Raw genomic sequence first — 25,083 nt, 5'->3', positions numbered from 1 at the left:
GTAGATGGTTTCTCCATATTTTCATTGCTCATTGAATTAGCCAGTAAGGGCAGACTTGCCAGTACTAGACGTGTCGCCGGCGGCTTCATCGGCAGGCTCATCCCAGGCCCCACAATCCTCCGCGCCTGTTCTAGGTGATCATGGCGGGGATGAGTGTCCTCCGGTCGGCGGGGTCAATGATCAGCCGGTTGCAGTGTGCTCAGCGCTGGGCACTCCGGACTAACGGGCTGCTCGGGAGAGGAGCGCCGGTTGCTGCGGGTAAGGGCGGCCTGGTGGGGCCTGATGTCCCAGGTGACCTTGTATGCGGGCACCATGGAGAGAAGTCCACCTACCTAGGGGTCATTGTACCCTCCTAGAGCCACGATTGCATGGATCATTCACATAGGTGTAACAATCATTACAAGAGTTTTTATTTACAGATCCGAATGCAGCTGCATTGTTTTTGAAGCAGAGGTTCAAATGGGTCACCAAAAACCTGCAGTGTATATGCTGCTTCATTCCTCAGCTCTTACCTCTTTTTACCTCTTTTTTAGCTCTCTGCCCCCCACCCTCTCCTCCTTCTTTTTTTTTTTTTTTTTTTTTTTTTTTTAACCTCTTAGACAAGCTTTATAATTATGGACATTGAGCCGATGTAGAGAAGACTGCAGATAAACAAGTACAACTTATGTAGGATTTATTTAATTTCTATGTATCACCGGAGGCCAATCGCTTCAGTGGGTGTACAACCACATTAATGTCCAGGAGGCAGTGCAGCTTCTGTATCATGTGATCATTGTGATTTTCTGTCACACTGGTCACATGATTAAGAGCCTGTCCCATGGGCTCCCAATCAGAAGTCTTGACCAAAAGCTGTCCGTGGCAAGTCATTCAGTGTGCTAGGAGCACATTCTCAGCACAAAACTTCACGCCACCATGGATGTATATGTGTGGTGGCTGAGTGTTAACCACTTCATCCCCGGAAGGATTTACCCCCTTCCTAACCAAGCCCTTTTTAGCGATACAGCAGTGCGTCACTTTAACTGACAATTGCGCAGTCCTGCGACGTTGTATGTCCCTCCCCCCCCCCCCCCACAAATAGAGATTTCTTTTGGTGGTATTTGATCATCAATGCGGTTTTTATTTTTTGCGCTATAAACAAAAGGAGAACGAACCTTTTGAAAAAAACATTTTTTTTTGCTTTAATATATATCCCAATTTTTAAAAAAATATATATGTATATCTTCATCCGTTTAGGCCAGTATGTATTCTAAATATTTTTAGTAAAAAAAAATAAAAGTTGCAATAAGCCTATGTTAAATGGTTTGCGCAAAAATTATAGCGTCTACAAAATAGGGGATAGATTTATGGCATTTTTATTTGTTTTTTTTTTTTCACTAGTGATGGCGGCGATCTGCAATTTTAATCAGGACTGCGACATTGCAGCGGACACATCAGACACTTTTTTTTTTTTTGGGACCATTGACATTTATACAGTGATCGGAGCTAAAAAAATAGCTATTGATTACTGTATAAATGTCATTGGCAGGGAAGGGGTTAAATATGTTCCCTCAGTGTGTGTGTGTTTCTAACTGTGAGGGACTGACTAGAGGAGGAGCCAGATCATTGTTCTTACTTAGTAGGAACAGACAATCTGTCTCTCTGCTGTCAGAACTGGCATTTGTGTGTTTACACACACATACCCATTCTGGCTCTCGTGATCACAAGTGGTCGACGGCGATCGCGCCCTCCGGCCACGTGCATCAGGTCCCCCGCTGTGCAGCGCATGCCTGCTACGCTTCTTAAAGGAGCCGCCTTATGTATGTGCCGATTCACACAGGAGAGCCATCCTGCCGCTGTATACATACAGGAGCCGGTCGGGCAGTGGTTAAAGTGTTCCTAAACCCAGGACCCTGCATTTACTATATCTGGTCTCACACAGTACACAGAACATGGAGATGCAATTATTTTAGTAAATATAAACCTCTAAATACCTTTTCTCATCAGCGGTATTTAGCAGTCTTGTGACTTCTGTCAGTGTCTGTTTAAAGCTTGTAGGAGGCGTTTTCATTCTCCTCTGACTGTCCTATGAGGCTGCATGATCCCTGACCCTCAGTCTGGACAGTGCTGATTGGCCCTGTGCTGATCACATGCACTCTCCCAAGGAAAAAAAACCTCTTTAGCAATACACACCAAACTGAGCATGTGCAGAGTGCCCCCCAGGGCTCTGTTCTTTTAGGAGATGGTTTGGGGACAATGGAAGAAGGGGAGAATCAGAGAAGATGGGATCAAGCAGCCATTTTTAAACAATTAAGAGGATTAACCCCTTAGGCTCCACAGTGAGTATAACAAGCATGCTTTACTGCATATACAGACTGATTTTACTGTTGTGGGTTTAGTAACACCTTAAAGTGGATGTAAAGATAAATGGTGTGGAAAACATTAAACTGAGAACTGTTGCTTTCTAATAACTTTTTGTTTCTGTAAAATGGCTATATTATAATCCCCAGCATCTGAATTGCAGGTCACGTTATCGCTGTGGCTCGCTGAGCGATACACTGACCTGCGGGTGGGCGTGTTAAGAGAGGGGTGTGACATTATCGCTGGAAACGACGTTGCCCCCGCGACTCACTGTGTTTACCTGGTGATGAGACACAGTGGCATAATGTCACTTCCCCAGTGTAGTGCAGTGAGAGGAAGGGAGAAGTGACTGGAAGGGGCACGCTGGCAGATTACGGAGGATACAGGCACACGGCGAGCTTGCATTAAACCGGTTGAAAATAAATAAAAACCCTGTAAGGCAATGGCATAATGTGCTAGTATGCATCGCATACTAGCACATTATGGAATACTCACCTTAGAATAAAGCCCTACAGTGCTGTAATGTCACCGCTGAGAGGGCTGACGTGTTCCCCCGGTCTTCCGGGTTTGCACGTGCGGCTATGCGATTGTCTGGAGCTGCAATGACGTCACTTCTGCACATGCGCACGGGAGCCTTTGGTTCGGGCATGAAGCTCTGAAATGCCGGCTTTTCAAAGTGCATGTACCAGTGATGTTACCAGCTGCATGCAAAGTGAATATCTCCTAAACCCTGTACGTTTAGGAGATATTGCTTTTACCTACGCGTAAGCCTTATTATAGGCTTACCTGTAGGTGAAAATTACCCAGCTGGGTTTACTACCACTTTAAAATCTTGATGACACAACATAAACTCACCACGCTAGCATGGATCGACAGCCATACTAGTGTGGTCAGTTTACTCTCAGCAGGTGGGATATTGGCCGGATCTACCAGATATTTTACAACACAGGCAGGACTAATGGATATAACATTGCTTTTAGGCGGCAGTAGCATAACTTTTTAGGTTTACAAACACTTTAAAGTTCACCTTTTTTGCTGCCTCATACATCTGTTATATGGTCAGTAAGAGGTTTAAATGGCATTACCTGTCAAAGTTCAGTGATGCCTTCCACATATAATAGAATACCATTTGAAAATCTCTACCCTGGCAATTAGACAACAATTCACACCATTAGCCACAAACGCAGAGTTCCTGACACCAAGGATAGGACTAGATGACTGGAATAGGAAGGTTCCATGGAAATCAACATCGGCACCATTCATGGTGAATGGATTAGGTGTGTGCATCAAGTGCAGGCTGGGGTATCTTCCTGACAATCATTAGACTTGGAGAAGCTACAATCATTACAGAACAATGCCAGATATGACTTCTACTAGATATACCATAACTAAGAACCTTCACAGACTCTTCACTTTTGTTTTTCCTTTAGTGCCTGTGCGGTTTTCCGGTGGTGGAAAGAGGATCTTTTTCATCCGGCCTTCAGTTTACCATGATGATAAATTCAAAAAATACGCGGTAAGTCTTCTCCCAGTTTGGTTATGAGACATCGACGTTCTCGTTTTGGTTATTTCCTCTTGGAGCAGTACAGTTACCTCCTCGTGTCTGTAAATCCTTCTTTAGAACATCAGAACTATAAGCTTAGACCTCTTTGTTACAAGATTTTAGGATTTGGGGAAAAAATATAGTTTTAGTGTATTTATCTCACTCTAAAGTATGCTTAGGAGTCACTGATTGCTGTTATAAATGTCACTGGCAGGGAAGGGGTTAACACTAGGGGGCGATCAAGGGGTTATCAGTGTTCCCTCACTGTGTGTTCTAACTGTGGGGGGATGGGGCTGACTTGGGGAGGAGACTGATCAGTGTTCCTATATGCTAAAAACACACGATCTATCTCCTCTCCCCTGACAGAACGTGGATTTGTGTATTTTCACAAACAGTTCCACGTTCCTGCTCTGTCAGGTGCGATCGTGGCCGACAGGCACACGCATCAGCTCCTCAGTGATGTGTGTCCCCTATACCGACGTGAAGTGGAGGGCGTTATGACGCCCGCTCCCTGGGATGGGAGATCCTATCTGCGGAAGTCGTTTGACTATATTCCGGGAATGAAGTGCTTAAAAATAACTTTTTTGTTGTAGAGAATGCCTAAAATCTGACTTGTATCTTAGTGCAGACTTCTGGGAAAATTGGTGAGCCAATCACATAAGCAGGAGATGTTTCTGGGGGGTGTTTTATACACATTCTATGTACAGAACACCTCCAGGTAGCCATACTGCATTGCATTTTCAGAACATGACAGAGCTGCAAATTGAAAAGGAAACTGACATTTTAATAACATTCAATTACAACATGACTTGTGTTGCAATTGTATATGCTATATTTTTTATTTGCTATTTTGTTCCCCCCCCCCCCATGAAAGTGGAGTTACCCTTTTGGACCAGCACAGGCCACGATCCGCGGAGCGCTCCGTGGTCTTGGCCTCAGGAAAAGCCGTGGCGGCGGCCATCTTGGTGCACCCGTCGACGTTTACAATGTGATCACTCCGTCAAATGACTGAGCGATCACTTGTAAACAAACCGGCATCATGATGGCTCCGGTTCCTCTCTCCCCTCTGTGTACAGATCTGTACAGTGGAGGGGAGAGATCGGATGGCAGCAGCACTCTGGGCTGCATCCTTAGTGCCCACAGCGCTGCTAATGTGACAATTGCAGTCATAGCCATCCCTTCATACCCTGCCAATACTCGGTGATACCCAGCCATGCTCGGCCAATACTACAGTGGGGGAGATGACATGGATATTACAGTGGGGACTATATGGTGGTGGAATTATCACAGGTTTTTGAAAATTCAGTTATTATTTGCTGGTCCGAAAAATTATCCGATCCGTGACTCTGATCTGAGGAACGATCCGATCCGTGAGTTTTTTGATCCATTGCACCCCTACCTTTAACCAATTGCCTACAGGGCTGTAACACCTCCTTCCTGCCCAGGCCATTTTTCAGCTTTCAGCGCTGTGGCACTTTGACAATTGCGCGGTCATGCAACACTGTACTCAAATGAAATGAACATTTTCTTCACACAAATAGAGCTTTCTTTTGGTGGTAGCTAGCTGCCATAACCCCAGTATCCTCTCCTTCAGTGAGCACTCTGGTTTCCGATAAAAGTGGTCTCTGCAGCAGATTGGTCTCTGCCCCCCTGCCGCTCTCCGGTGCCCTCCGTCGCTTATCGGAGCCGTTGGTAGCGACGGAGGCGATCGGGTCTGCTCCCTGGCTTGGTATGGAGACGATTGAGGGTAAGATGGGCCCCCACTCGTCTCCATACCATTGCAGGGCGGAAGTGGTGTTTATTTTTTATTGCATTTTAGTGTAAATATGAGATCTGAGTTTTTTTGACCCCCCCAGGTCTCATATTTAGGAGGACCTGTCATGCTTTTTTCTTTTACAAGGGATGTTTACATTCTTTGTATTAGGAATATAAGTGACACAATTTTTCTTTTTTTTAAAAAAAAACAATGTAAAAATAAAATGTAAAATAAATGAGAAAAAAAAAAGTAATTATTTTTTAAACGCACCCCCTCCTGCCGAGCTTGTGTGCAGAAGCGAACGCACACGTAAGAAGCATCAGCATATGAAATTGGTGTTCAAACCACACATGTGAGGTATCGCCACAATCGGTAGAGTGAGAGCAATAATTGTAGCACGAGACCTCCTCCTCTGTAACTCGAAACATGCAACCTGTAGGAAACGTTGCCTTTGGAGATTTTTTTGCCATTCCATGAGCGGGAGCAATTTTGAAGCGTGACATGTTGGGTATCAATTTACTCGGCGTAATATTATCTTTTACAGTATAAAAAAGCTGGGCTAACTTTACTGTTGTCTTATGTTTTTAATAGAAAAAATGTATTTTATCCAAAAAATTTGCACTTTTAAAGACTGCTGCACAAATACGGTGTGACAAAGTATTGTAACGGCTGCCATTTTATTCTCTAGGGTGTTAGAAAAAAAAAAAAAAAAAAAAAATATATATATATATATATATATATATATATATATATATATATATATATATATATGTGTTTTTTAACTTGTAAACACCAAATCTCAGAGGCTTGGTCCTAAAATTAATAATTTTACCATATTTTATTTTTTTTTTTCACTGAAAAAAAAAAATGGAGCTCTTTTATTCCTATTACAAGGAATGTAAACATCCCTTGTATTAGAAAAAAAGCATGACAGGACCTCTTAAATATGAGATCTGGGGTTAAAAATACCTCCGATCTCATATCTACACTAAAATGCAATAAAAGATAAGACCTTTACATTATTATTTTTATGTCTCTTTTAAGAGCTATGGGTGGAAGTGACGTTTTGACGTTGCTTCCGCCCTGCAATGGTATGGAGAACATGGGTGGGTGGGGGCCATCTTTCCCTCACTCGTCTCCATACCAAGCCAGAGAGACACGATCGCCTCCACCGCTGCTGGCGTCAGAGGGCACCAGAAAGCAGCAGGAGGGGGGCCTCTTCCGCGGCCGAAAAGTGATCTTGTGGCGAATCCACCGCAGAGACCACTTTATCTGAAACCAGAGCGCTCACTGAAGAAGATGCCATAACAACGATATGCCTCTTCAAAGTGCCCACGTATATCGGCGTTTTTTCTCAAGTCATCTTCCAGGACGGCACACCTGAGAGATGAGAGGCTCCTCCCTACAGGAAACACAATCAATCGACAGCTGTTTTAAGTCCCCACCCTTCCCCTTGATCCTCAGTTTTTGATTGTGTTTCTCCCTACACAGCGAAACTGTTTGTTTTTTTTCCAAATGACCCGAAGCCTGGGGCTGGTGGTCTCCCCCTGGGAGCCGGACCACAAGCCTGGGAAGCCTCTGGGTCTGGTAGGATATTCTTGTCCTTCCTGGGGGGTTCCCCTATCTTTTCCTCAGGGCGGGCAGCAGAAATTGGAAGAGCCCCCCTGAGAGCTGAAGGACCCTGGGTACAGTGGTGTACCCAGAACTTCAGGGGCCATTATCCTGTCTCCCCCTCCTTACCTGTACAGGTGGCTGTTCAGACGGGGGTGCTGGCCATCGGTTCTTTCCAGGGGGCTTGTCCCCGACTCCTGGGTCCCCGGTAGCTCGCGTGGGCTGCCGGAGAGGGCGTGGCAACAAGCACCCGCGTCATTTTCAAACTTCGGGAAAATGGCAGCGGCGTTCTTACCCAGGAGGGAAGGCTGAGAGTCAGTAGGAGCAGGCGCCCACATCCTCCTTTCTCTAGAGCGAGGAGGCACCAGTTTACTACGGTGGATGTCTGCCTTAACCACCTCAGATATGAAGATAGGAATGAGGAATGGAAGGCATTGCCCCCCCCCCCCAATGTATATAGACTGACTGGTACAGTGCAGGACACAGCCTAACCTGGCACCTCCCTATGGGGACAGCAGTTGGGGGGGGGGGGGGGAGCACTTTGGCGGCTATCCTCCTTGCGTGTGGACCATAAGGATGGAAAAGCAAGCCCGCTGGCTGTGGCAAAAAGAGGAAGACGACAACGGTGAGTACTTTACTTTCCTTTTGCCTTGGGAATTTAGCTGCAAAATCCCCAATTCCAGCCAGAGGGTTCCTGGGCATTTGAGATCTCACCTGGGGTCTGGATTCAAATAGCCCTTAAGCTTCTGCTAAAAACACCAGCCGCAGCTCCCTCTTACATCAGAGAAGCTGTATGGTGGACAGGTGGTGCAGAGGAACGAGTGTGCCTAAACCACCTCAGATGAGAAAGAGGTAGGTAGGCCATTGCTCCCCCTTCCCCGTGTATATACTGACTGGTGCAGTGCAGAACCTGGGGTCGGGATACAAATAGCGCAGACGCCACTGCTAAAACCACCAGCCACAGCTCCCTCTTACAGCAGAGACACTGTGGTTATCGCAGCAGTAGGTTGCCAGCCTCTCCCTACATGCCCAGTTGTGGTACATTAGTAGGGATGAATATAGCGTACAGAGGGGACCTGGTAGATACAAAGTTACTTACAGGCCAGGTATACCACTGAACAGGTTATTAATTGGGCAGTGGTTGGTGGATTCAGAAGCTCCCCTGGTCAGCAGGTGCACTAGGTTACCGGCCCTATTAGCCCAGCTGCTAGGAATCTGAAGTTGCTTCACAATGTTTAAAAGCTGACCTAACATTCAAGGATGGGCAGAGACCAAGCTATTGTGTGGCACAGTAGGGGTTCCCTTGTCACAGATCCTCCTTTTGGGGGTTGCCTGCTATAGTTAACTTTCATAAGCTCCAACCTCCCACTCCACCTTTACACTGTGTTTATATTATAGTGTAGGAGGTAAGAAGAAACTTTTTTTATTGGTTTGGGCTACAATCCACTCAGTGGCAGATCTAAAGGCGATTCACCATAGATCGCTCCCTACATCCTTTTAATTGAGGATTTTCTGTGCAAACCTATGCAAGAGCTACATAATTAATTGTTTGAAGCCTGCAAATAGCTATTTACCTCCCAGGCTAAACTGGTAACCACCTCTTCTAGAGAGGTCTTAAATTGGTCTCTAGGGCTGGGCTCATTGAGACTTTAGTTGCTAATCAGCACCACCTGGATATGTGCTGGCTAGCGTTTGCTCAGTCTATGGAGGTAAGGTAGGACAACAACTACTACTAATAGTAGGGTGTCCAACCATTTTAGGATCTGTTCCTTCTCTGGTGGTGAAGGTTTAGTATCTACAGCCCAGGCTATGCCTATGAAATAAATTGCCTGTTGGTTATTTCATAAAGGGATAGACCATGACGACTCATTGGCTGCACACCAGTAGACCTCAGTAGTGAAAGTTTGTCCTTGCTGGGATGTTTTTGTGGCACAGCAGAAATACACATTGAGATTTGTGACATCTCTGCTTATAAGGGCTATATTGCTGTACATCAGAAATGCACTGCACTGAAGCTTGTTTGCTGTCCTTTATATACTAAAGGTACTGCTTTGTTTGGCTACAGATCAGAAAAATACAACAGTGAAGGTGGTCTGTACTTTCTGGTTTTGTGTTGCACAGCAGAAATGCACATCGTTGAGTCAGGTGACATCTCTGCTCATAATGGTTATATTGCTGCACATCAGACATACACAAGATTGAGGTCTGTCTGTGGGGCTTTGTGTCCTGTTTTACTGCCTTGTTGGTTACTTATCAGAAAGGCAGCAGTGAAGTCTGATGATCCTGATTTGCGTGGCGCTGTGCTGATTCAGACAGTGCTATTAACAGCAATGGCTGCCGAGTTTAAACATGCGATTTGACATGTTGAGTTGCATGACAAATCATTTCAATATTGGTGTGCTATCTCTATTCATAGTGTTTTATTGTTGCACATCAGATTTATACAGCATTAAGGTCTGTGAGGTTTTGTGTCCTGTATTACTGCCTTATCAGAAAGGCAGCAGTGAAAATTGATGGTTCGAATTTGTTGGGCTACATAGTAGAAATACAAATTGAACCCCTGCCAGGTGTAGTACATATACTGCCTTTGGTAATCCATGTAGCACCACAAAGTGGTGTTGTGCTGATTTTAGCCATGCGATTTGACATGTTGAGTTGCAAGGCCAAATCGCTTCAATATGGATGTGCTATCTCTATTCAGAATTGTTATATTGTTGCACATCAGACATATACAAGATTGAAGGTTGTCTGTCCTTTGTCTTGCATATACTGCCTTATTGGCTGCATATCAGAAAGGACACAGCAGTGAAGGTTGCTTGTCTTTTTCTGATTTTGTTTTTGCTGCTCAGCTGAGAGACACATTGAGGATGCTGGTCTCTCTGCTCAGTATTGGTATATTGCTACACATCAGACATACACAAAGATTGAATGTTTGTGTCCTGTATGTCCTATATTTACTGCCTTATCGTTTGTATATCAGGCTAAGCAGTGTTTCTCATGGATCTACCTTTCTGCATCTTAGGGATACACAGCAGGGGTTTGTTGGCTGCAATCCTCCAGGGAGTCACAGCATTGGGGACCCCTTACTTGTTCGACCTGAAAATTGCTATTTGTTTTTTTCCCTGCGACCTGTGTAATCTTGAGGTCTGTGGATCCAGGAATCAGGGACTGCTGGTGTTGCACAGACACAAATGGTACCCATTGGAAGCCATAGTATATGACTTCTCATGCGTCTTGCAGTCCCAAGTCGCAGGTTGGGTCGCACGGGTGTGGGAACCCTAAACTTATCTGTCCCTTCTGATTGAGGTTTTGCTACACAGCAGGAATACTCATCATGGCGTTATTATTTTATTTTGCAGCAGACCAGAAAGATTGCAGCTGTAAAGGCTGTCTGTCTTTTTCCTCAGTGTCTGCTTTTATGTTGTTGCACAGCAGAAATACTCAAGATTGAAGCTTGTTGGTGCTTTCTGTTTCAGAAAAACACAATGCTGCAGGTTGCTTGTGTCCTTTCTCAGTGTTGGTTCTATCTGAACTACACTACAGAAGTGCATGACAGAAAGGATTGTCTTGTGTTCCATATTTTTCCCTGTGGCATAGCAGAAATGCACAACACGGGAGTTGGTGTTCATATTAATCTTATAACTGTGGTGGTTTGTCAGAAATACACAACATAGAAGTTTGGGTCTTTCTGTCTTTATAGCCTTATTTTGCTGTACATAGGTAAAGCACAACAGTAAAGGGGGTTCCTGTCCTTTCCGTATTTATATATCAGTTATGACCTAGCTAGCTGCACTAAAGAAATGCGCAGCATTTAGGGTTTGCTTGAGTCTTAATGTTTTTACGTCTTGGCAGCACATCAGAAAACCAGACTATGAGGACTGTTTGTCTACGTTGAGGTTCAGATTTGGGTCTCTTCCCATATTTGATATATTGGTTTAGCTAGTCACACTCAGGCACACAACATTGTTGTCTATGCTTGTGTCCTTTCTGTCTAAATCTATTGTGCCGTGCCCACAATCTATGATCATTTTATTTGTGATATTATTAATGCATGTATCACCTTTTTGTATTTCAGCCTTCTTTTCCATGGAGGGGCCAGGAGTTCGGGCTGCAGCTGCCACATGTCAGAAAACCTTGACCACTTGCATTCAGGGATGCCAGAACCATTTCCTAGGGTTGAAGCCCTGTAGGGTTATGGGACACTGGAGGAAGGGGATAATGAATCGCCCTGTTTAGTAAGAACTTGGAGAGTTCTGTTCAGAGGAGTATTAGGGCCTGAGGATGAAGTATAAAGATGTATACCCGATCGAATAGGTTTCGGCTCGGTGCATGGCCTTCATTTTGCCCTTTTAGCAAAACTAGACATAGCAATATGGGTAGTCTACTCCTGCTAGGGACTTTAATCTCCTGAAGAAGGCTCTCAGGCGTAAGTAAGGACATAGATTGGGCGTGCCTTAAACCCAGGGTTCAAGCTTCTGTTAATCTATTTCCCTTAAGTAGGCTTCCCTTTAGTCTTTTGCTAACATAAAGATAAAAAGGAAGCAGTTTTATTTCCCTCAACAGGATAGTGTTAAGACAGGCCCTCTTATTGATGTAGTGTCCTTGTCTTACACAGGTCTCTTATTTATCTTTTTAGTGGTTCTAAGTAGCACCTACAGGCATAATAGGCCATGGTTGTTAGATGTGTGAGATAGGCAACATTGCTAACCTACAAGTTTAACATGTTTTCTGATTCCATTTTTAAGAGCCCATTTCACCTAGATACTGCATCTGAAGCGGAAAAGGCAGGAACATCTGTGGAGCAGACCTGCAGATCAGCCGCATGATCCAGCTAACATGCCTTCATCAAGCATATGAGCGTATGGAGTGGAGGTAAAGCTCACTGCAGAGCCAAGGTTCGCCAAGAAGGTTTTGCAGTGGCCCCACCCTAAGGTAGGCCTGAGGTACTTGTTTATCCTCTCAGGTGTGCCGTCCTGGAAGATGACTTGAGAAAAGTACCAGTTACTTACCGGTAACTGTCTTTCTGGGAAATCTTCCAGGACGGCAGGCCTACTTCCCGCCCGTTGGAGGAGGGAAAATTCTAGAACACTAGAAGGTGAGTACCTATGAGGAATGATTTCCCTTGTGAACCTGGTTCAGGAGTTACTTCTCTACAAACTGAGGATCAAGGGGAAGGGTGGGGACTTAAAACAGCTGTCGATTGATTGTGTTTCCTGTAGGGAGGAGCCTCTCATCTCTCAGGTGTGCCGTCCTGGAAGATTTCCCAGAAAGACAGTTACCGGTAAGTAACTGGTACTTTTCTTAGTCGCATCCTACAGCAAAAGCCATGGCCCGCAGAGAGCTTCCAAAGCATCAGAGGGATCTCATTGTTAAAAGGTATCAGTCAGGAGAAGGGTACAAATATGGCCCAACAGTGACATTACCAAAAACTGGACATCCCTCCAAATTTGATGAAAAGACTAGAAGAAAACTGGTCAGGGAGGCTGCCAAGAGGCCCTACAGCAACATTAAAGGAGCTGCAGGAATATCTGGCAAGTACTGGCTGTGTGGTACATGTGACAGCAATCTCCCGTATTCTTCATATGTCTGAGCTATGGGGTAGAGTGGCAAAATGGAAACCTTTTCTTATGAAGAAAAACAAGCCCGGTTAAAATTTTTGCAAAAACACATCTGAAGTCTCCCAAAAGGACGTAGGAAAATGTGTTGTGGTCTGATGAAACCAAGGTTGAACTTTTTGGCCATAATTCCAAAAGATGTTTGGCGCAAAAACACTGCACATCACCAAGAACACCATACCCACAGTGAAGCATGGTGGTGGCAGCATCATGCTTTGGGGGTGTTTTTCTTCAGCTGGAACAGAGGACTTAGTCAAGATAGAGGGAATTATGAACAGTTCCAAATACCAGTCAATATTGGCACAAAACCTTCAGGCTTCTGCTAGAAAGCTGAACATGAAGAGGAACTTCATCCTTCAGTATGACAACGACCCAAAGCATACATACAAATCAACAAAGGAATTGGCTTCACCAGAAGAAGATTAAAATTTTGGCATGGCCCAGACCTGAACCCGATTGGAAATCTATGGGGTGATCTGAAGAGGGCTGCGCACAGGAGATGCCCTCGCAATGTGACAGATTTGGAGTGCTTGTGCAAAGAGAAGGCAAGATGTGCCATGCCTAAAAAGACAAAGTGCTGCAACCAAATCAAAAGGCGCTTCAACAAAGTGTTAGTTTATGGATGTGTACATTTTATGCAACCATATTTTATTTTTTAATCTTTACTCCCCCCCCCCCTTAAAAGATTTCAGTTGTACAGTTTATAGGTCACATTAGAGGTAGAAAAAGTTCTGAAATGATTTGTCTCCTTTTTTTTTTTTTTTTTTTTTTTTTTACATCACAGAAACCTGACATTTTAACAGGGGTGTGTAGACTTTTTATATCCACTGTACAGTGCACTGAGACAGCCCATTTATTTAAACTCATAGTTGTGAAACGATTAGGACCTTTATCTACAGTCTGTAACCTGTGGGCCAAGACCCCAGATTTGAATATATAATCTCCCCAGGTTTTTAAATGTACAATTATTTCATATTAAAAATTACATGGTGTGTGCTCTCAAAACCCCAACTTAAAATAGACTTCCAATTTCCCTACAACACCGGGGCCCCAGCGAGCCAGGAAATCTCTGTCCTAGTGCTTTTGTCCTCTTCTGTAATTCCAATACTCAGTCCTGTACTTCCAATAAAATTTTTTTTTTTGCTTTACAGAAATTCTACATACTTCTCGGTGTAATACCTTTAGGTATCTGCATAACACTCATCAATATTTTTATTGGTAAGTAACAATTTTTAATGTGTGTTAGAATTTTAAATAAAGTATTCCTTTTTAAAAGTAAAAAGTTACTTATGTTACCCAGAAGTACGTTTATGCACTTGTTCTGGGCAATATTGCATAATATATGGAGTAGTAATTATTAGTATTTGTTTTATATATATATATATATATATATATATATATATATATATATATATATATATATATATATATATATATATATATATATATATATATATTCTAGAAATCTCTCTCACTCACACACACACACAGTGCCTTGAAATAGTATTCATACCCCTTCCCTTGATATTTTCCACATTTTGCCATGTAAAAACCAAAAACATGTATTGTATTGGGATTTTATGTGATAGACCAACCCAAAAGCAGCACAAAATTGTAAAGTGAAAGGAAAATGATAAATGGTTTTCAAAATTTGTTACAAATAGCTGAAAAGTGTGGTGTGCATTTGTATTTAGCCCCCGAGTCAATACTTTGTAGAACCTTTGCAATTACAGCTGCTTGCTGTTTGTTTTGTTTTTTTTTGTTTTTTTTCCTGCAAGTCTTTTTGGGGATGTCTCTACCAGCTTTCCACATCCAGAATGAATTTTTTACCTATTCTTTGAAAAGTAGTAAGCTCTGTCAGACTGGATGGAGGGCATCTGTGAACAGCAATTTTCAAGTTTTGCCACAGATTCTCAATTGGATTTAGGTCTAGACTTTGACTGAGCCATTCTAACACACATGCTTTGATCTAAACCGGGGATCTCCAAACATTCTAAACAAAGGGCCAGTTTACTGTCCTTCAGACTTGAAAGCAGCTGAAAGGGAGCTGGACCGTGGCTATTAAGAGTAGGTACAAACAATACTGCATCTTTTGTGTCACTGGAAGGAATTGTGCCCTATCGTTGGCACTATATTTGGTGTTGGAAGGAATTCTGCCCCTTCAGTGGGGGGGGGGGGGAAGAAATTATGTCCCATTGTTTGCATCAGTGGATGAGAATAGTGCCCCAAGGGCTGGATTAAAGCATGCAAAGGGCCTCATCTGGCCCCCGGGCCACAGTTTGGAGACCACTAATCTAAACCAATTGTAGCTCTGGCTGTATGTTTAGGGTTGTTGTCCTGCTGGAAGATGAACTTCCACCCCAGTCAAGTCTTTTGCAGACCAACAGGTTTTCTTCTAAGATTGCCCTGTATTTGGCTCCATCTATCTTTCCATCCACTCTGACCAGCTTCCCTGTTTCTGATGAAGAAAAGCATCCCCCCCACAACATGATGTTGCTACCACCATGTTTCACGGTGGGGATGGGGTGTTCAGGGTGATGTGCAGTGTTCGTTTTCCAGCACACATAGAGTTTTTTGCTTTTAGGCCAAAAAGTTCAATTTTGGTCTCATCTGACCAAAGTCCCTTCTTCCACATGTTTGCTGTGTCGTCGCCCCCCCCCCCCCCCCCCCATGGCTTCTCACAAGCTTCAAACAGGACTTCTTATGGCTTTCTTTCAACAATAGCTTACTACTTGTCACTCTTCCATAAAGACCAGATTTGTGGAGTGCACGACTAATAGTTGTCCTGTGGACAGATTCTCCCACTTGAGCTGTGGATCTCTGCAGCTCCTCCAGAGTTACCATGGGCCTCTTGGCTGCTTCTCTGATAAATGCTCTCCTTGCCCGGCCTGTCAGTTTAGGTGGACGGCCATGTCTTGGTAGGTTTGCAGTTGTGCCATACTCTTTTTTTTTTTTCTTTTTCAGATGATGGATTGAACAGTGTTCTGTGAGATGTTCAAAGCTTGGGATAATTTTTTTTATCACCTAACCCTGCTTTAAACTTCTCCACAACTTTATCCCTGACCTGTCTGGTGTGTTCCTTGGCCATCATGATGCTGTTTGTTCACTAAGGTTCTCTAACAAACCTATGAGGCTTTATTTATACTGAGATTAAATTACACACAGGTGAACTCTGTTTATCAATTAGGTGACTTTTGAAGGCAATTGGTTCCACTGATTTTTAGTTGGGGCATCAGAGTAAAGGGGGCTGAATACAAATGCACACCACACTTTTCATATATTTATTTGTAAAAAATGTGAAAACCATTTATCATTTTCCTTCCACTTCACAATTATGTCCCACTTTGTGTTGGTCTATCAGATAAAATCCCCAAAAAATACATTTGTTTTTGGTTGTAACATGAAAAAACGTGGAAAATTGTCAAGGGGTATGAATACTTTTTCAAGGCACTGTACTCTCAATTGTGTACAACAGTGTGCTCCCTTATCATTGGAACATTCAACTATTTTAAAGCATATTAATGCACATCCTTAAAGGGGTTGTAAAGGTAAATGTTTTTTCACCAGGTGAAAAAACATCTCACACTGCTGGCGCCCCCAGTCCCCCCGTTTTACTTACCTGACCCCTCGAAAATCCCACGCTCGCCCCCGCCGTCCTCTTCGCCGCTCAGCCTGGCCGCTGATTGGCTGGAGTGGATGGATTGAAAGCAGCGCAGCCATTGGCTCGCGCTGCTGTCAATCACATCCAATGACGCAGCGCGCTGGGGGGCGGGGCCTTGTGATACAGCGAGCGGCTATAGCCGCCGGCTGTATCACGGGAGCGCGCCCGCAGTGCTTCTCACCAATGCGAGGGAGCTCGCATTAACGTGAGAAGCACCTGCGGGAGGAAGCAGAGACAGCCGCCGAGGGACCCCAGAAGAGCAGGTTCGGGGCCACTCTGTGCAAAACGAGCTGCACAGTGGAGGTAAGTATGACATGTTTGTTATTTTAAAAAAATATAAATTTTTACTTTACAATCCCTTTAATTTCAAAAGACTTTAGACATGGCCGCCAATGTCCCGGGGTCTTCTCCACTATGCTTCGGAGGTTGTGGTCAGGAGGGGACAATGTTTTACATATTGTGACAGTGCCCCAGAGTGAGTTTTTTTTTTTTTTTTTTTTTTTTTTGGATCAGAGTAAATCGTATCTTTTTTTTTTTTTTTAGTTAATCTGATTAAATCCCCGAAACAAATTGTGAAGGATCCAGCTCACCTGCTGTCCCACTCCACCATACGCTAACCCTGTGTAGAAGTAAAGTATCTTCATCCATCTTGTACTTTTGGTTTTTGAGTTTGTGTTTCATCTTACTAGGTCCAGCTGAACTGGCAGAAATTCCAGAAGGTTATGTTCCTGAACACTGGGAGTACTATCAGGTAAGTTGGGGTAGGGAGGCAGTATAGCACTCAGTACAGTAGAGCACAAAAATAGAAAACTACTGCAGGTATAAAGTGCAGGAGCATAGAGGTAAGGATAACCTGTCAGAATAGAACAGCAATCTGTAGTATTTGTAGGTTTAAACCTGCAGCCGGTATGTGCAAGGACCTGGAGCAGTTTGCAGCTTTTTTTATTTTCCACCACTTCTATTCCCTTTGCAAATTGAATGTTCTCTTAAGCTGGCCATACAGTGATCCATATTCCAACTCCATTGGGAAAATTTTGATCAGTGTGTGGCCACATCTGCTGTCGAAAGTACATCAAGGAAATTTTCAGATGATCAGCGGCTGCAGCAAATCAGTTGAATACATTGGTCAGTGTATTGGGTGCCATTGTCTGAATACGATGTCCTGGCGGGGGATTTTCCTTTATACACCTCACTTATGTGACTAAACAAAATAAAAATATGTATGGCCAGCCCTAGCCTTGAGATGGCCACTGCAGAACCTTTACTTTATTCTGCTGTAGCCAATGACAGGTCGACTTGGCCTTGTGTTTTGGATCATTGTCATGTTGGAATGTCCAAGTACGTCCCATGTGCAGCTTCCTGGGTGATGAATGCAAATGTTCCTCCAGTATTTTTTGATAACATACTGCATTCATCTTGCCATCAATTTTGACAAAATTTCCTGTGCCTTTTTGTAGCTCGCACATCCATAAAACATCAGCAATCCACCTCCGTGTTTCACAGTAGGAATGGTGTACTTTTCATCATTGGCCTTGTTTATGGTTGTGGCCAAAAAGATATTTTGGTCTCCTCACTCCAAATTACTTTGTGCCAGAAGGTTTGAGGCTTGTCTCTGTGCTGTTTGGCATATTGTAAGCGGGATACTTTGTGGCATTTGCGTAGTAATGGCTTTCTTATGGCGACTAGACCATGCAGCCCATCTTTCTTCAAGTGCCTCCTTATTGTGCATCTTGAAACAGCCACACCACATTATTTCAGAGAGTCGTGTATTTTATCTGAAGTTATTTGTGGGTTTTTTTTCTTTGCATCCCAAGCAATTTTCCTGGCAGTTGTGGCTGAAATTTTAGTTGGTCTACCTGACCGTGGTTTGGTTTCAACAGAACCCCTCATTTTTCACTTCTTGATTAGAGTTTGAACACTTTGATATCTTTTTATATCCCTTTCCTGTTTTATACAGTTCAACTACCTTTTCCCGCAGATCATTTGACAATTCTTTTGCTTTCCCCATGACTCAGAATCCAGAAATGTCAGTGCAGCACTGGATGAAAGATGCAAGGGTCTGTCAGGAGTCCAGAAACTCATTGACCTTTTATACACACACACACACACACTAATTAGAAGCAAACAGATCAGAGGTGAGGATGGTTACCTTTAATAGCCATTCAAACCCCTTTGTGCCAACTTGTGTGCATGTTATCAGGCTAAAATCACCAGGGTATGTAAACTTTTGGTTAGGGTCATTTCTGTTGTCATTCTGATTTTAAAAAGGGTAAACACAGTTGATAATAAATGGCTTCAACCAAACACTGACTATGAGTGAAAGAAATGTTTTTTGTGTTATCGTTCATATTCTCTGAAAAATGGCCAAGAAATCCTAAATTCTATTGGGGTATGTAAACTTTTTAGCACAACTGTGTATAAAAATATCTTGTGCAATGTGTCCTTATTTATCATTTCCAACAATTTCTTGATGAAGAATTTTTGTGCGCTTTACACACTGTGCCAAATACCACCACCATTAACAACTTACACCTTGACCTATGAACAATAGGTCATGTGCGCCTGTCCCTTTTTTTTTTTTTTTTTTTTTTAGGAGAAATTTCCCAGTGTATTCGATTTTGAATAAAAGATCTTCTTTAGCCCAACCAAAGAATACACATCTCCGATCTTTCACAAAAAAAAGCTCAGGAAAAAACCAGCATAGCACTTTCCATCTAATTATGTACAGTATATTTATTAAATGCGAAACACAAAAGGAAATGCAATCAAGGTGCATAGGACTGGTGCACCACAGATACACCGCACATAAAAAAGACCCCCGCCAGGGGCGCCTGATAGGGGTTGCAGCTTGTGGAGGAAATCCCAGGGTTTACTATACATAGAGGTTTAAGGGGAATGGTATAACGAAATGTAGCTCGGCGCAAAAGCGTTCTTCTCCTCCTACACTATGCCCAGATGCATCCAACATCTTGTGTCATCGACTCTGCCCCTTACGCATTACACCACAGGCGTGTCTTCCTCAGAGGGAAGGAGTAAATCAGCAATGGCGCCTCCATATTTTTCTTTGGCTGGCTGATTTTTCTCTTAAATCCTTATGTAAAGAGGTCCATTCAGTCAAAACAAATGTTAGCAATTAAAAAATAATCTATGAAAGTTCTCATTAATTTCCTTATTCATACAGGAAATGTAAAGGTCCTTCCTTGCAGCGAGGATGCACCTGCATTGCAAGGGTTATCTCCCATTTTATGTCTCTAGGGGACTGGGTAAAGCGGTTTTACTCACTGGCTCCCACAGATGACTCCTCTGACATCCTCAAGATGGGTGTAGGGACTAAAGCCCTACATTGGACATGCAGACACCGAGGAAAAAGTCCACTGTCAGAGCATGGGGGGCACTGTTTTCCAGGGCAGTGGAGGATCAGAAGTGTATAAAAGTGCTTTTATCATCCCCTAGACTAAATGAGCCATTAACCCTTGCAGTGCGGACGCAGCCCCACTGCAAGGAAGGACCTTTTTATTTATTCTTGAGCTGGGTCTTAAGTTTTATAGTTATGATTTTTTTTTATTTTTTTTTTGTTTTTTTTTTACCTTTTTCAGCACCCAATCACTCGTTGGCTATCCCGCAATGTGTTTGAGCCTATTGATGAGTCTTATGAGCGGGGAATGGCAATACTCTACACTGAAAACGAGAAACGTCAGCTCAGGTAGACAAATAACTAATACTTTATAAGTTATTTTAAAGCTCTTTTACAAATGTATTTTTTAATGTACCTGTGACTATTTTGTTTTCTACATAAAAAAAAAAAAAAAAAATAAAAAAAACATTCTAGTCTTAGTAAAATAGATAAGCTACATACAGTGGCAATAAAAAGTATGTGAACACCTTGGTATAAACCCTCAAGGTTTTTCACCTTAATGCATTCTATGCATTAAGGCGAAAAACCTTCTGTAGTGCAGAAGCCTCCCTTTTACTTACCTGAACCCGACTGTTACAGCGATGGGGATGAGCACAGCAGCTCCAGCCTCCTCATTGGATAGATTGTTAGCAGCAGGAGCCATTGGCTCCCACTGCTGACAATTAAATCCACTGACACGGGAGCTGGGGGGAGCAGGGCCGTGTCCGGCTGTCTGTGTCAATGGACGCAGCATCGGGACTCGGGAGCGTTACCCCATGGAATGTGGATCTCTGGGGGGGCACTCAAGAAGAGGTGGAGCTAGGATCGCCGCTGAGCAAACCCAGAAGTGTAGGATCGGGGCCGCTCTGTGTCAAACACCTCCCAGAGGAGGAGGTATGACATGTTTGTTTAAAAAAACAAAACAAACCTTTACAACACCTTTTTAACTGCTATACTGCAGTAATTTCCCATAAAAGGTGATCTGATCCTCATCTTAGACCCCTTTCACCCCACACTGCCCATTGCGTCGGTGGCACTATTTTTAGCGGCATTTTACCGCCGGATTTGCAGTGCATTTCGGCCGCTAGCGGGGCGCTTTTACCCCCCGCTAGCAGCCACGAAAGGGGTTAAAACCGCCGGCAATACACCGCAATAGCAGCGTTTTGCCGGCGGTATTACAGCGCTGCTCCATTGATTTCAATGGGGAGCAGCGGTGGAGGAGCGGTAAACACACTGCTCCTTCACCGCTCCAAAGAAGCTGCTGGCAGGACTTTTTTCTGATGTCCTGCCAGCGCACCGCTGTAGTGTGAAAGCCCTCTGGCTTTCACACTACATACAATGGTGCAGCTTATTTAGGGCGGATTGCAGGCGCTATTTCTAACGCTATAGCGCCTGCAAAACGCCCTGGTGTGAAAGGGGTCTAAGTTACAACAATAGACTCGCTAACACAATGTGCTTAAGCTGATCACACACAAACCATTCTAATTTCTCATGTCCTTTTTGCACACGACCATTAAACATTCACTGTGCTGAAGGGAAACGTAAGTGAACCCATAGATTTATTATGTCAATAAAAACAAATTGGAGTCATTAGTTTGCAAACCTGGAGTCCAGTTAATGACATGAGTTTGGAGGTGAGGTTTAGAGCTGCTTTGATAAGATACTCAAACATTTTAAGTTTGCAGTTCAGAAGAAGCATCAGTGGATGTGAACCATGCATCACAAAAAGAGCTCTCTGAAGACACACAGTCAAGATTAGTTGATCTGCTTTAAGGCTGGAAAGGGATACAAAGGAATCCCAAAGTGTTAAGGCATCCATCACTCGACAAATTGTCTGTAAATGGAGATGGGTTAGGGCTACTTTTCCTAGAAGTGGGCGCCCAGCCAAGATGACTCCCAAGGCACAACATAGAATCCTCAATGAGATAAAGAAGAACCCACAAGTAACTGTTAAAGGCTTGAAGATATGATTGAAACTGGGAAATGTTCATGAGCCTACTCTACGCAAGTCTAGGAATAGGCAGGGTGTCCATGGCAGAACACCAGGAAGGAAGACGCTCTCCAAAAAAAAAAACATTACTGCACATCTGAAGTTTGCCGAAGAACACCTTGGAAAACCAAAACGAACTGCACTCCTGTGACCCATAGGAGAAGCCCAGGCTGGACTTCTTTTTTTAAAAGCCTTTTTACAGGTTAACACTTTAAAGTTAAAACCTTAGTGAAGTTCTGGTAGCAAACCACTAAAGGGGTGTCCCTGTGCAGGATTAAGTCATAATGTACTGCACTGACAGGTGGGGGGGAGGTTTATGATGGAGACCCCTAGGTCTTTTAGGTATTTACACTCCTCTATTAGGTTTACTACCACTTTAACTGTAAATGAGCTCAAGAATTATTGCTTTCATGCCATCCATTGAGATGGCTGTACCCACGGCTGTGACTCTCTTGCGCATATGCAGGAGTGATGTGAACCTGGAAGAACGACCAGGTGAAGATGGAAGCCTTGTCAGCAGTGACAGTGTGAAGAGATCCCTTTTACAGGTAAGTCTTTCATAATGTTCTAGTATGCGATGCATACTAGCACATTAAGACATTCCATTGCAGGGGGACAAGAAGTTTTTATTTTTTGTTTTCACCTTTTTATTTTTTTAGGATTTACTACCACGTTAACACAAATATGCACACTTACATGGGTAGAAATGTGTGACACATTTGCAATATGACTTAAATTACAGTAAAATAAATCAAGCAAAACCCTTTTGAAATAGGCTAAAAAAAAGCGTATCGCTATCGCTTAATGTTTACTTGTAAGTACCCAATAGTCTGAGGGGGACATTGTGGTGAATGGCAAAAAACAAACAAACAAGCAAACAAAAAAAAAGGTGAACTTACACTTTAACATGGCCTTACCATAATCGCAGTATAAACTCCATGCACAGAAGCCAAATCTATATATACACTGTGGCTTATTCACTTAACAGGACAAAGGAAGAAAGTGCTGTACCCAGATGAAGCAGTAAGATTAAGCATACTTTCACACTGGGCAGCGGGTACCTTGGCACTAAAGCACCGATAGTTTTAGCAGCACTTTTTCAGCCACTAGCGCTGCCCATTCATTTCAATGGGCAGGGCATTTGGGAGCGCTGTATACACCGCTCCTGCCTCACCCCAAAGATGCTGCTTGCAGGATTTTTTTTTTTCCCATCCTGCAAGCGCACTGCCCCAGTGTGATAGCACTCGGGGTTTCACACTTTGAGAGGCGCTTTACAGGTGCTAATTTTTAGCGCTAAAATGCCTGAAAAGCACCTCGGTGTGAAAGTAGCCTAAATCTTTGGCTTTTGTTTCATTAAAGGGGAATCTAGGCTGGAAAAAGGACCCGGGATGATGGGCTCAGCAATGGTATGCAATGCCAAGCTGCTGCTAACAAAGCAAACAGAATATTGGCATGCATTAAAAAGAGGATTAACTCCAGAGATAAAACGATAATTCTCCTGCTCTACCAGACTCTGGTCCGGCCGCACCTGGAGTATGCTGTCCAGTTCTGGGCACCAGTCCTCAGGAAGGATGTACTTGTAATGGAGCGAGTGCAGAAAAGGGCAACAAAGCTAAGAAAGGGTCTGGAGGATATTAGTTATGAAGAAAGGTTGCGAGCACTGAACTTATTCTCTCTGGAGAAGAGACGCTTGATAGAGGATATGATTTCATTTTACAAATGCTGTACTGGTGACCCCACAATAGGGATAAAACTTTTTTTGTGGAAAGGAGTTTAATAAGACATGTGGGCACTGCGTAGATGGTTCTTTACTGTAAGAGTGGAAAAGATGTAGAATTCCCTTCCAAAGGCGGTGGTTTCGGCGGGGAGCATTGATAATTTCAAAAAACTATTCGATAAGCTCCTGAACGACCGCAACATACAGGGATATACAATACTGATGTATAATCGCACACATAGGTTGGAATTGTGTCTTCTTTTTTTTTTTTTTTTTTTCAACCTCACCTACTATGTAAACCCTCGTGTTTTTTCACCTTAATGCATCCTATGCATTAAGTTGAAAAAACTTCTGACACTGACCAGCCCCCACATTTTACTCACCTGAACCTGCTTGATCCCACAGCGGAGACGCGCTCTACCTATTTCTCCCTTGTCTTGACTATTGATTAGATTGATGGCAGCGCGCCATTGGCTCCTACTGTTGTCAATCAAATCCAATGACACAGGCACCGGGGGTGGGGCGGAGTCCAGCATTCTGTGTCTATGGACACAAATGCTGGACTTGGGAGTGCGCCCACATGATTACCCCCTTCTAGGGGGGCTTCCCGATGCGGGGAGATGTCGCGAGCGCCGTTAGGGGACCCCAGAAGACGACGATCGGGGCTACTCTGTGCAGAACTAATTGCACAGTCAAGGTAAGTATGTTATGTTTTTTTTTTTTTTTAATACATTATAGGCTACTGCACGTCACACTCGTTTTCAAAACCTACTGAACTTTCTATCCAGAAACCCAACAATATCTGTATACTTGTAATCATCCTTTTAAAACAAGACATACGCTAACCTTGCTACTAGAAGAGCGAGGGGGCACGATCTTCCTCTGTGACTCACACTGCAGCCTTTGCAATTTGATCTCGCTGCTCTTCAGATCTGTTTCACATAACAGCTGTAGAATAAGTTGGGAAAGTCGTTGCTCTGGTATAAAGTTTGCCACCTACTGGCTGTCATTGGTAAATATTCAATATTTCAATTATTTTTGTACTTGGCATAATAAAAAAAATGCTTCAAATTCCTAAAAAGTGACTATAGCTTCAGTTAGTAGAGGTTTTGCTCAATAAATTGTCTATTTTATCCATGGTTCAAGCAGCTTGTTTTTTATTTTTATTTGGTACAACTTGATATAACTTTTGTCTGTTTTTGCTTTAGGTTGTATGAAGATGTTGCCCGTGCCTCTATGAGAAAGAATGGAGATGGTCCATGGTATTATTATGAAACGCTGGATAAAAACCTCATTGACCATGAACCTAAATCTACCCCCGATCGTTAATGAATCTGCTCACTTAGGACTCTTGTAAATCATTTATCACAAAAGATTATTGTATATGTCAGTTTCAGAAATATTCACAAGCTTCAAGTTTGTACCTAATAATAAAATGACTTATTTACTTGGAAAACAA

At 43.2% G+C, this 25,083-nt stretch overlaps 1 protein-coding gene across 1 annotated transcript; it reads left to right on the top strand.

Annotated features, from left to right (window-relative positions):
* Positions 1–89: 89 nt before the first annotated feature.
* NDUFB5 (NADH:ubiquinone oxidoreductase subunit B5) lies at positions 90–25,083 on the top strand. The gene is made up of 6 exons (XM_077487921.1): positions 90–258; positions 3,768–3,853; positions 14,014–14,080; positions 17,213–17,274; positions 20,120–20,226; positions 24,833–25,083. The coding sequence occupies exons 1-6, from the start codon at positions 141–143 to the stop codon at positions 24,951–24,953; spliced, it is 561 nt and encodes a 186-aa protein (XP_077344047.1). The 5' UTR covers positions 90–140; the 3' UTR covers positions 24,954–25,083.

This window comes from Lithobates pipiens, unplaced genomic scaffold (assembly GCF_037356315.1).
Source record: "Lithobates pipiens isolate NorthernLeopardFrog02 unplaced genomic scaffold, aLitPip1_a1.2 Scaffold_18, whole genome shotgun sequence".
Lineage (NCBI taxonomy): Eukaryota > Metazoa > Chordata > Amphibia > Anura > Ranidae > Lithobates > Lithobates pipiens.
Note: the sequence above shows the minus strand (reverse complement) of the source record. Positions and strands in the feature narration are given on the sequence as shown.

Bases quoted from the DNA above. Each gene is read 5' to 3' on its own strand.
- NDUFB5 (XM_077487921.1), top strand. From the start codon at position 141: ATGGCGGGGATGAGTGTCCTCCGGTCGGCGGGGTCAATGATCAGCCGG. The intron at 17,275-20,119 runs GTAAGTTGGGGT...TACCTTTTTCAG, and splicing joins AACACTGGGAGTACTATCAG to CACCCAATCACTCGTTGGCT. The intron at 20,227-24,832 runs GTAGACAAATAA...TTTTTGCTTTAG, and splicing joins AACGAGAAACGTCAGCTCAG to GTTGTATGAAGATGTTGCCC.